General features: G+C 31.7%; 1 protein-coding gene across 2 annotated transcripts in view; it reads right to left on the bottom strand.

Annotated features, from left to right (window-relative positions):
- Window positions 1–13,267, bottom strand: part of LOC112603159 (zinc finger protein 423) — a 118,040-nt gene that overhangs the window by 16,790 nt on the left and 87,983 nt on the right. The window contains exon 4 of one of the 2 annotated variants that reach the window (XM_025351607.1): window positions 6,055–6,359. In XM_025351607.1, coding sequence (XP_025207392.1) covers window positions 6,055–6,359 — 305 coding nt within the window. The remainder of the gene's footprint in view (window positions 1–6,054; window positions 6,360–13,267) is intronic. The other variant, XM_025351608.1, reaches the window with a different exon arrangement.

Raw genomic sequence — 13,267 nt, 5'->3', positions numbered from 1 at the left:
AAAAAAAAAAAAAAAAGTGTACGGGTACCTATATTATACACGTGAAACCAGTTTTCGAGCCCATTTACAAACAAACAAGGACGCCGCGCGCGCTGGTCGAGAGAGCACCAACCACCCAGGGGCGACGGCTGCAGCGGCGGCGACGATGACGAGTGACGGACGTGCTCCTTCGTCTCGGCGGCGGTGGCAGCGCGACGGGAAGATCGAGTGCGAGTGACGGAGACAGAGGAGAACGTACGACGACATATATTATTATTATCGTTGCGATTTCCGTCGTCCGCAGATGCTGCATGCACATTGCACATTGCTGCAACTTTGGGACCGCCGCCGTTCTCCTCGTGCGCATTAGAAACGCATTACAGGTTTGCACGGGTATAATGCAGTACACGCGGCGCGCGCATGCCGTCGTTATGTGCACCGTCGTAGAACTAGACCGTTCTCGTGTGCGATTTTTTTTCCTTCTCTTCACATTTTGACATTCAATCGGTTTGAATGTAATACGCGATACACTGCAATTTCGTTCTTATCGTCGTCGTCCCTCATATTATACAGTACAGATGATCAATCGTGTCTGCGAAAACGTTATATAATATTATGAACGGTAATCATAAGAAAGACGCAAACACGTTTCGTAAAATATAAAAAAAAATACACCCACGCCCGCGCATTATTGAGTATATATATATGATATTATATAATACCAATAATCGTATTGTATATACTTCCTAGAATTTCAATCGAAGAAAAGTACCTACGTTTAAGAGCGATTTGTGAAATGGTACTTTTTGTTTGTTATACAGACGAAAACAAAAAAAAAATAAAAAAATAAATACAGTCACGGAAGTGTTTGAGCGATGACAAAATTGTTTTTGTGTTTCATCGCATCTCTCTATCCAAGAGTTATGATAATAATATAAACGATGACAATACAAATGCGTATAATATTGTTCTCTTTAAACGAATATGATATATTTTTGACGACTATCGGATCAGCCCGAGGACCACTCGAGTTACCTACCAGGGCACCCGCATTTGACTTTCATTCTATTATTATCAAAAAAAGTGACACACAATATTTATATGCAAGTCGCCTCCCATCGGCCACCCAGGTAGTAATTATACATTAATCATAATTCAGTAATCCTTTAAACGATTAAAAAATGATTCTTGTATATTGATTTTATAAAATATGTTGTATAATACGTCATATCGGTGACGGTGAGCAATTTTTATTTTTCTTCATAAACTAATTGTATTGATTATTTTAGTAGCAAATAGCAAGTTTTTAATGTTCTTAAGCAGTGACCCGCTATTATAATTAGGTATAATTTGAATAAATATGACATACGAATTTTATATGTTTATTGTTTATAGTTTACACTTCTATCTATTTTTATTATTATTGTATGTTTTATTTCCATAACATGATTATTAACTAGGTACGTGAAAACATTATTTATTTATTTTAATATTCATTTTAATACGTGTTATACTAATTTTTTGTTAATAACCAAAATATAATTAATTCAGTACAAATCAGGTAAAATCAATTTTTAGGTGTCAGTAACTTAATGGTGTACCTAAGCAATGTTGTTTATTTTGACACATTTATCAAAAACTTTTTTATTTGTAGTAAAAATGGATTCTTTAAATGTATATCGAGTATAGAAAGTAAACAAATAATAGGTATTTTACTGGCACTCGGCACTCATTTAAAGGAGAGCGTCTAAATGGAACGGTAGCTCATTAAATAAATTACGTCAAAAGAATTCAATGTTATTTTTTTCTTTTAAACGGGTTTAAGTGACTTCTCAAAGCTAGTGCCTAATCTAACTTATCAACAAACACGATGTAAATTTTAGTAGTTTCATGTTGTAGGCATAGAAGACGAGATATGTATTAAAATTAAACACTCAATGACGAGTTAGTCGATGTCAAAACACTTATCTGCATTTTTATCCTGATATCTGACAATAGTGACAACCATTATTCAACTTAAGAAATTTTTTTATTTTATTTTAATCGATCAATAATATTTTAATTAGCCCATCGTATTCTATTTATTAGTGGTCATAGTAAAATTATTAAATATATCATCAGCATTTTAAATCTGGTGAAATTATTATAATACATTACAGGTTCCAGTTAAGTTGCAAATTTCAGCTTTAGTTTAATTGAAATTCTAAACGTAGCTTTCTTTAGATTTAATTACTTTTTATGGATAAGTAAAAATGTGAATAGGATATAATATAAAACACCTAAACTCGCCTTAACACTTACGGTATTTTCCGAAACACGTTTAATAGATACATTTTTTAAATATTATATGGTGCATACGAATAAATTAATTTGAAACGCAATAATAAGATTTTTAAATGTAAATCGTTTGTAATTCACTGAATCATCAATGTCTTTTTTTTTTCATCTCGCGTGGTCCCTGCGTGGTCTTGAGAAATCTTTAATATGTGTTGTAATATAATATGTATATAACTACATACACGTCATATATACAATGAAACACAATTTTTTTTTATACATAATATATACGTGTACGTGAATCGGTCGAGTTTTTTTGTGCGCGTGTGTGTACACACGTATATTCCGCAGTTGTAACTTTAGTAATTTATATATATACGTACATAATATTAATACAAATGATAACGTGTGAACCGACGATGACAGAAACAAAAAAAAAAAAAAAAAAAAAAAACAGAAATTTACTCCTAACCGCTGCGCCACTAGGGGATCCCAATGGTGATCGCGCAGCAGATGCTGCACAGACGGCGGTAAACATAATAATAATAATAATAATATAGGCGATTTTTCGAAGCACATGCAACTGCATCGTCGTACGGAGGTCGGTCGTCCGACGTATACGACACACGCACACTTGGTGTTTTAGGTCACACGCAAAGCCGCGTGTTAAACGCGAATAATAATAATAATAAATAATATACACATGATGAAAACAATAATATTAATATATGATACGACGTGGTTTAGTATGTGTGTGTGTGTGCGTATGTCTTCATGTTATTCTATATATTATACGTATATATTATGATATATCATATCGTATATATTATATAACATATTTATATAGGTACCGCGGACATCTTCGGGCGAGTTGAGCGCCTTCACACCTTATCGGACGAGGCCGGGGCCGATCTCAGACCTCGGTCAGCTATATATTATATACGCGTATTGCCCGTTTGCCTTCTTCTTCGTCTTTTCGTATTTATAATAATAATAATAATAATAATATACGATATAATAATATGTACATATATATACATAACTTGTAATCTGTGCGCCATTTTATGTTCGAAACACGAATAGTTTATGTTAGTATAAGTTGTTTACAACTTATTACCTCTACGCGGTACTTATGCGTTACCTACCTAGTGGTATTGTGGTCATTGTTACACCTATTGAATAACTACGTTACTGCACTTCGCCTGTAGACAAGGACTACCTATCTATGATGTATTATTAGTTATTACTTATTATTATGATAACACATATTCGTGTAATCAATAGATACATCAGCCATGACACAAAGTGCTCAGTGATCATCCCCTCTCTCTACGCCGTTAATCCGATAACCGATAACACCCCATATAATATATTAACATACGTCCATTATATAATGGGCGTAAGAAATTATGCTTAAATTATAATACTACTGTCTGGTGATATAGTATTGTACTAGACAGATAAATCGAGTAAATCGAGTAAATTACATTGAAAAAATATGTTTAAAGATTTGCCTATATTTAAACGACATTCTACATTAAGTACATTTATTTTGATTTTTTGATAGCTATAATATATCATAAATTAATAACGCTATATTAAAATATAACATGATATTTATTATACAATGATTTTGTCAAAAAAAAAAAATAAAAATATTGCACGTTTAATATTTTAGCTCCGACTACCGTATTATTATGTATTACTAGCAGAAAAATTAATTAGTAATAAAAATATAATATTATAAAACACCTTTAAGATAAATTAATCGAAGCTGATAGGCCTACGACTCGTGGTGTGCTTTTACTCAGAATTTATTTCGTATACAATCATTAATCAATGGATTTAAATTTAACACACTCACACATCAATTACTTATACTAATATTTTCTGTGACCTATTCAACAAATATGTACACTCGATATTTACTATGTTCAGAAATGAGTTGCCTGTTTTTTTTTCACGTGATATTTTTAACTAGAGATAGTTTATTTATTTAAAAACTATATTACTTTCGTCGAAAATTATATTTTTTTAATATTTATAATATTTATTGAGCCCAGTACTAAATTATCGCGTTCTTTCAAAATTGTATTGCCAACTCGTATTATTTTATTTTTGATAATGAAAAAAAAATACATACAATGATGGTGACTATTGTATTATATGAAATAAATGTCACTATCGAGTTAGGAGTTTACTATTAGTAGTCCGTCTGTTTTAACAAAGATATGATTTTAAATCCATTGGAATTACTGGATTGTTCATATTGTTTTGTGTTTTCAACTTGAGCTTTTCTCAGAAATCACGTTAAGTTGGAAAATTTGTGGTAACTTCTAGTTCACTCGTATATAATATAATACATAAAAGGTAAGAATTGCGTGAGTTGAAAATATTGAATTTACTATATTAGTTATGTGTATAAATACGTAGTAGTAATAATAATAATACAATTATGTGAACACACATCTGTAAAAGCAAAATAAAAACAAAACTCTTCTGTTCCCAAAAATGGTCGTTTATTGTTGTGATTGTACTCGGATTTATGGAATATTAAAAGAATTAAATAAAACAAAACAATAATCTCATCTTGGGTATACCTACTATACCTACTTTCATACATTGAAAAACACCCCAGCTGCACACTGTATTATACACTACCGCTTGTATATTGTAATACAATAATATTATATCGTCATTATAATGAATGTGTACGACGTGTTTACAGAACATGCTGCACCGACCCCTCGAGAAACAGTTTTTCCCCACCATGTCTAAAAAACGATAAATTTCGTCAAGCTGGCCGACGACACCCTACCAGTATAATAAATAATAATAAAATATATAATTTAGTATGTATATCAGGTGCATGAATCAGGAATCTAGAGAAAAATATCCGCATAGATACAATAACGCTAGTAATGTTAAGAAAAAAATGTTCTAAAATATAAATGTCTAGCATCATTCATCAATCAAAAAAAGTTTTAGTGATCTAACATAATATATACATTTTAATATATTGTTATCCCGTGTAGACCTGAACTCCGGGGAATATTGACGATTCGTTAAATTATTAATAGTAAGGAATTTACATATTAGCTAGCTTTAATGTGATTTTTACTTTAATTTTTGTATCTGTCACAGTTTTTTTTTTTTTTTTTTGAGGCAGGAATGATCCGATCATCTTACAACTATTTTCCATATATCAATTTTGTTTTTTTATATTATTTTGTAAAAAAAAAAAATTTCCCTAAGTAGGTAGCTCTATTGGGAGTCCTCCTACATCGCGCCTCTTTCACGATATATAAACCACCTACTTAATACTTGTTGTGCAAAATTTTGTATAGTTGTATATTTCTTTTACCTAATAATATATTGTACTTGAATTAATCAAATCTAGAAACTGAAACTAGAAAATATTTTTTATCGTATAAAAAGGATTGAGTTTTTAGATCCATGGATATCGCAAATAATTTTAAATATCGAATAAAATGTTTTTCGTTCGACCGGATTTTATTGGAAATTTATTTTTATTAATATTTAAAAAATAGAGTTTCATTTTACTTCAATGTGTTATCATATTGTATTTAATATATTTTAAAATTGATCATTCGACATATTATAGTAGAACTAATAATTATTTAATAGTTCATAAAAACATTGTATTATGCGTCTAAATAATCTGAGCGTGTACTCTACAGTAGTTTGCTGTAATATCATTATACGCTTAGGTAGGTATAGGTAGGTATATAGGTAGGTATAAAACAAAAAACAAAACAAAACGGAACCGAAACCCACCTGTTCGTGTTTTTTCAGGTAGCTGCCTCGGGGAAACGTCTTGTCGCAGTATTGGCATGCGTATGGGTTGGCGTCGGTGGAGTTCGCTGCGGCTGTGACAGCGGCGACGGCGGCTGCGGCTGCGGCACCGGCCGTTGCGTACGACGGCGGACGGCTGTGGCGATCGCGTCGGTGGTCGACCGTGGAACCGGGCCGGCTGTTGCTCGTGGCGCAGCTGTCCGGCGACGTGTGGTCCTCCGATACGGCCGAACTCCACGACGAAGCTGCCTCTTCGGTGCTCGCCTCGCCCGCACCACTCAGTGCTTCTGCGAAAAATCGTGACCACAGTGTTAAGTACGGTATAACGTTCAATTATTGCCATTTTGACTAGGTATGGTTTGGCGAGTGTTTGACATTTTAACAACCGTACAGGTATATCGACGCACACACGACCTATCGATCCGCCTACGATAACTACGAAACCGTTTCACGTGATGTTCATGATATACTACACAATCGAATCGTCACGGTTCTCGTCCGTCCTACACTCTTTTTCGACTACATTTTTCACAAAACTTTAATACACGAAAACCGACAATATTCAAAGTACGAGGGATTATTTTATATATTACGATGTTACTACCTAATAATTATTATTCGTTGGTATGATTTGTCGTATTTTTCGATGCACTCGTGATAAGAAAATTAAAACGCGTGTCCTCGTCTCTCTCCTAACCCGAGACGGCTAATTTATTTATATATTCTAAAAGTTTAATCACTTATTCTATTAAGTATTCAAATAGTTGAGTGTGTTTGTGAAAGTTTTGACAGAAAGCTAATACATAGAAATACAAGCGTATTACATGTCGTGCTCGGGCAACTGCAGGTATCTTCTAAAGATGATCGTGATGAGACATTCTGTGCGAGTATGAGTGCAGGTTATTGAGCATACAAAATATTATACCATATTGAGCACTAAACAAGTAGAGATGACACTAACGATATGGCAACGTTATAATAATATGATTACGCTAACACGATATAGTCTCGACTCCCAAGTGGCCAGTGGATACAGCCGTCGTATGTGTATATACAACGCGTTTCGTTCCGAGGAGCGTGATATCATATTGTTATTATTACAACGGCATCATATCATTGATGATAAGCTGTATCGTATTGTTGCTGTATATAAATCATTGTATTAAATATTGATGTATTATGGTAAAACGACGAATTTAACAAAAAATAAAAATAAAATAAATATTGGCACGTGATCGTTTTCTCACAATATCGAAGTTATCGTTACGAAAGATAGTTGAATGGTTATTTAATTTATCACTTATTGTTATAGTACTCGGAGATTATGACTAATACAAATACAATCGTGAATAATAAACCAACAAAATTTCGAGTAAATGACAAATATAGATAGTTGTACTACTGCAATTTGCAAATATTGTAATGCAACATTCACGAATGCCCGCCGTAGTTTAATGTGTTTCGTCCGAAACACATCAAATTATTATTATTATTGTTGTTGTTCATCGGAAATAAATAACCAACTTAAATAATTTTACCATTCACCAATGAAATCTACCATGAAAACATATGTTTTTTTATTATTCATAATATATTATAGATTTATTTGGGATATTATAAATAATAATAAATAAAAATAAAATATACCATTATCTTTTAAGCGAAAAATAAGAGTTTTAGAATCGTCAAAAAGAATAAAGTAAGGTATATTATGAGTTATAATGGCTTACGTAATTTAATTATACGACAGATCATATTGACTAAACAAACTTTTTCAACTGAGCACTTAATACATTTAGCATGTCTTTTGTTATTATCTTTTTCAATGTAAAATTTTTCTAAATGTTATATCTACCACCTACGACCTACATTTTATTTTGTCTTCAAACATTATTATTTATTGCAAACATGAAAACTGAATTTTACGGAATCTAGCTATAGTTTAATAAAGAATGCATTATTTGTTTTATTATTCGGACACATCGGTTTGCATATTTTATGATACCTTTTTACAGACTACGGTTACCTATCACTTATCTAATAGTGTAAATCCTTATTAGTGAGATATTAATAAAATACGATATATATAAGTACCTGTTACCTGCAGATCTCATTCCGGACAAAAAATAATAACAATTGAAACAAAAATACAATAATATGTATAATGACCATCGACTGTGTTACTAACCATTATCGCGGTGTGAAAAAAAAATGAATCAAAAAAATTACTGACACTGATGACCGAATATTTTAAACGTCGGTTAATCGATCTATTTTAATGGTTAAAAAACACGCGTTTTAAACTGAATAATATCCGTAACCCTTAACGCGAAACGCTTTGCGACTCCCCGTGCAGAGCAATAGCCATCGATGAGTATTTAAAAACGAAAATAAAAAACGTAGCTATCGACGACGCGATGTGAGAGTTGTGGAGCGCGCTTTTATGATGCAAGCGCATATATTATTCACCAAGTACGACGGAGCCGACTGCGCGCGACTGACAACATAATATTATAACATAATATATTATAATATCGGTATTATTATCCTGCCCGAACGCCACGTCATGATATACATATTGTATATAGGCATTATGTCTACGCGTAAATATTTTCTTTAATTTATTAACCGCGTTAAAAGCACCACTGCTCTACGCGATAATCTCAAATATTATTATTACGATATTAATATTGCTATTTTTGTTATTATTATCCGCGTAGACGATTTATTACAACTATCCGTGTATAACGACGAGAGGGGAACGTGTGTGTGTGCGATATGACGTTATTACTTCGTTTGTGTCTGGCCGGCGACAAACGCGCACCAAACAGCAAACGCCACCGATGCAACTGTGCGTGGTGCTGCAGTAGGCGTCAATTATTATTATTTTGATCGTTGTATACGCGAGACGGGTAGCCGCATCCGCACGACGCGGCGGCCGCGTGTGGTAGATGGCCCGCCGTTGCCTACGCGTGCCTCACACACGCCTACTCGGTCCGGTCGTCATCGTCGTTTTCCGCGTTCGTCGTGCGTGCTCGTTGCCGGGATATCGTAGGTACGCGGTGTGTGAGTGTGTATATATATATATATATATATATATATATAATACACACGAGTATACAATATATAAAAACACATATATAATATATATATATGTAATATATACCTTATAGGTACATGATATTATTATAATATGTTCTGTTATACGGTATTCATATTATTATTGTTATAATTTAGCAACCGTCGTACCGCGTTTAATATAATCACCGTAGTTCCGTAGATTATTAATCGCGTTTAATGACCGGACGCTATTTGTAAAACAGAAATAATAATATTCCGTTTCAAAACGAATAATATCCCTCCGCCCGTTTTTCACCCTTCCCTCGTCCCGCGCGCTCTCGTATATATATATATATATATATACCTATATATATTCGTACACACGACGTCTTCTCAATCATCTTTCATCGCCGCACAATTACATAAATGCTCAACGACCACCGGCTCATTTTTATTATTTATAACAATATATAATATTTTTATATTAAATAGGAACGCATTTTTTCGTGTCTATATCATATAATGTATAACACCATGACTTGAGACGTACGTCTTATATACCTACTCGTAGTCCCATACGCGGGACTCTACAATACAAAAGTGTTCTGAAAACTTAAAGACTTGAACGTCATTTAGAAAGGATTGATCACTATTCACTGCAGTCGAAAATCTACTGTTTGTTGTTATTTGAAGTGTTTTAGTTGTGTACGTACTAATGATTACAATAACAAACCGCCACCAACGAATCCGGCATGAGTGTAGTATAGCAACGGAAATTATTGTTGCATCGCGCGTGGTTGGTGATGCGATATGACTCGTTTATTAATAATTATTGACATCGTAATCGCGACATCCAAAGTCGTACTAATAAAAGTCTGTTTAAATTGAATTATGCTCATTTTATATGACGTTGGCGATTTAATTTTATTATATGATCGACCGAGCCGTTCTATGATGGTACGTGGAGGGTTGATGGAGATCGTTGTTATTGGCCCTGAGGTGTTTCTCGGCGTGTTCCCGCTATATGGGGACAGTAAACCATTATAAGAACGAAATTGGTTGACTAGATTATCGCGCTACAATAGGTAGGTGTAGAAGGGTAAGGATATGTTTTAGAGTATAGTTCGTGTAAGCATTAGTTTTTGAGACCTTGGGGATAGAAAAGTCATTTAGTATAACGCGTCCCCTCGGGTAGAAAATACCAACTACTGTTTATTTATTTATTCTTTTTTTTTTTTTTAATTTTTTTAGGTTATAAAAAAATACGACTTTTTTACCTCATAGGTAACTCCGGAATTCAGATAAACAGAGTATTATATACTTGGATGAACGCACATCATTTTTATATCATATCGTTTAGAATTAGCAAAAGTTTATTAACAAATAATAGCAGTTATTTAAGATTGGACATTACATTTATGACACACACAACTGTAGTATTACTCGTAAATACCAAATTAAACACAAGAATAAAACGCTTTTAACTGCATTCCGTATGCTTACTTTTCATGTCATATGTAATATATTTTTACGGAAAATACACTCGGTATAGCACCTATTAACAAAATATGCATGGGAAAAGGAAGCCACATAATAAGTATTAAGTAATTAAATTATAGTTATATAAACTACATACAGAACACAGTATAATACTGAACCTAATATGTTAGCAAAAATCGTAATGCAATAGTTTGTATAATTTATTTCACGAATGCAAAATCTTTAATCTAGTGATAGTAAGTATATATTATATACATATCGTCTTACTATGCATAACAAGAGTAAACGATATATATTACTTATTAGCATAATTTATACATATAATTAGTATTAAAATATGTTATTTAATTATTATTATAGATCAATTCTGGAAAAGAAAACAATCAAACAAATAATATTTTAACCTTACTATCAAAATTTAAAACATTATTATTAACGAATATTTGACTTGTGTCAATGATTACTTAAATAATAAAAATTAATATTAAAGTTGGAAATTTTTTAATACCTACTCGTATAACTCTTTGCTTAAGACAGTGATTCCCAAATTTTTTTTATCCTACGCCCCCTTTGTAGATTTTCAAAAATCTCACTCTTCCTATAAATTGAAAAAAATTATCACCTCTTTAATATACTTAAATATTTGGAATAACTTTTTTATTGATGATAATAGTTATAAAATATGAATAATAGTAAATTCTAAAATATTAACACCTATTTAAGACAATTTGTGGCATAACGCCCTTTAAAACAATCAGAGTGTTCATTTTTATAATTCTCTTAAATTTTAGTGTATATTAAACTATCATAGAAAAATTATTACGATTGAATTAATTTATTTACGAAATATAAAAATAAGTAATTGTACCAGGCAGGTCAATTCAAATTTTAATTATAAATACTAACCAAAATAATTAAAAACATTTTAAAATCATTGCCAGGCCACATAATTATTATTAAGTTTTAGTATATACATATTTTATCAAGTAAATAATGAGATTTAAAATCTAAGCAACTGTTTTTAATTATAATTTGTTCTTTATTTTTTTAAATACATAATTCTTTTGTGTTCTATTTTTTCTTAGTAGTTGGTGAATTACAGGACACTTCAACTACATCGAAAATGTATTTAAAAGGTAAATAAGTAAGTATTATACCGCTCTTCTGTATACTAGGTGTTGAGTGGATCACTATTATGGGTGTGTTAAAATTTAATTTTATGATAAACCATTGTATACGAAAAACGATTCTGAACGGAAACGATCTGTCAGCCTATAATATCACTAAGTAGATATATGAATAAATATATAAATCGGAGAATTTCGCTAACAAATTATCGAGTACTTAAATACAAAAATACATGCCATTATAAAGTCAATACATTTATCACTCCGCTCAGAATTTAAAAGTTTTAAAAATACAAATATACTAACTCAATTTCAAAAATCTCAATATCATATTTAAAACACATTTCAGCATTTTCAAAGTTTATTTTTTTTCTGCAGACCAAAGAAGGCATTATAAAAATGGGTGATATACGGTTGCGAATGGAACGATTGGGAACGGACCTTTTCCCGTAGCACGATTGCGAACGTTTTTACCTGCCTTTAATCGTATGGTGTTGCCAAATTTGGTGTTAATCAATTAAAAATTTTTAAATAATGATTTTTAAAATAATAAAATAGTATAAGGGTTTTCTGCCATTACGCTATTAAAAACAATGTATACAACCCTATGACCAAAAAAGATAAATCTAAACTTGAATCAACATTCAAAAATTATAATGATTATAAAATCCACAAGGATTTAATTTTATATTTACAAAAAATTGGAAATTCCCACACAGGAAAAAATGTAGAAAATTTTTTTTAAAACTAATATTTTGTTACTTTTTTTCAGTTTTTAACGTATTATACATTAGGTATTATTAATATTTATACCATGAAAATTGTTTGAATTAATCAACATTTTAAACACTAAATATTATTTTGTATAATTTTATTTTAGTTTATAATTTAACATTGTATTATTAATGTAAAATAGTTTTTATTAAAAAAAAAAAAAAAGAAAATGTTTAAATTGAATTCCCAAACAAAATAAAACATTATCAAAAATTATAAACTTGGTAATATAGCCTATAAAAACTTTGCAATTGTTTATTTTTTGGCTAAAAAAACAAATTCTTTGATAAGTGACATTCGTTCGCAATCGTGTTGCACCTAAAAAAATAATTGATGCTAATCACACCCTGCACCTTCCTCTCATAAAAATTAGTTTTTCGTTTTCTAATAATAAAAGTATTACGAATTAAGTAGTACACTAGTTAATGTTGCACAAACTAGTTTCTTATAATGAATAAAATATAAAAATAATTTATTATTTTTAGCAATAATATCATAAATTATAATGTTATATTATAATTTTGATTATTTACAGCTGAAATCTATACTTATTTAATCTGGTGGCCGCTTCGTTCAGTTGTATTGCTCGTCAGATTAACAGAGCGCGCTTCGGGTGGGCGCGCCGAGCAGTGTAGGGTACACCACCGAAGACTCGCTGTCGGCGGCGGTGTGTGGCGAGCGACGCGCGTACGACGCGCACCCTCGTCGTCGGCGGCAGCGGCAGCAGTCGATTA

This window comes from Melanaphis sacchari, unplaced genomic scaffold (genome assembly GCF_002803265.2).
Source record: "Melanaphis sacchari strain LSU unplaced genomic scaffold, SCAv2.0 Contig98_pilon_pilon, whole genome shotgun sequence".
Taxonomy (NCBI): domain Eukaryota; kingdom Metazoa; phylum Arthropoda; class Insecta; order Hemiptera; family Aphididae; genus Melanaphis; species Melanaphis sacchari.
This window is presented reverse-complemented; position numbering and strand designations above follow the sequence as displayed.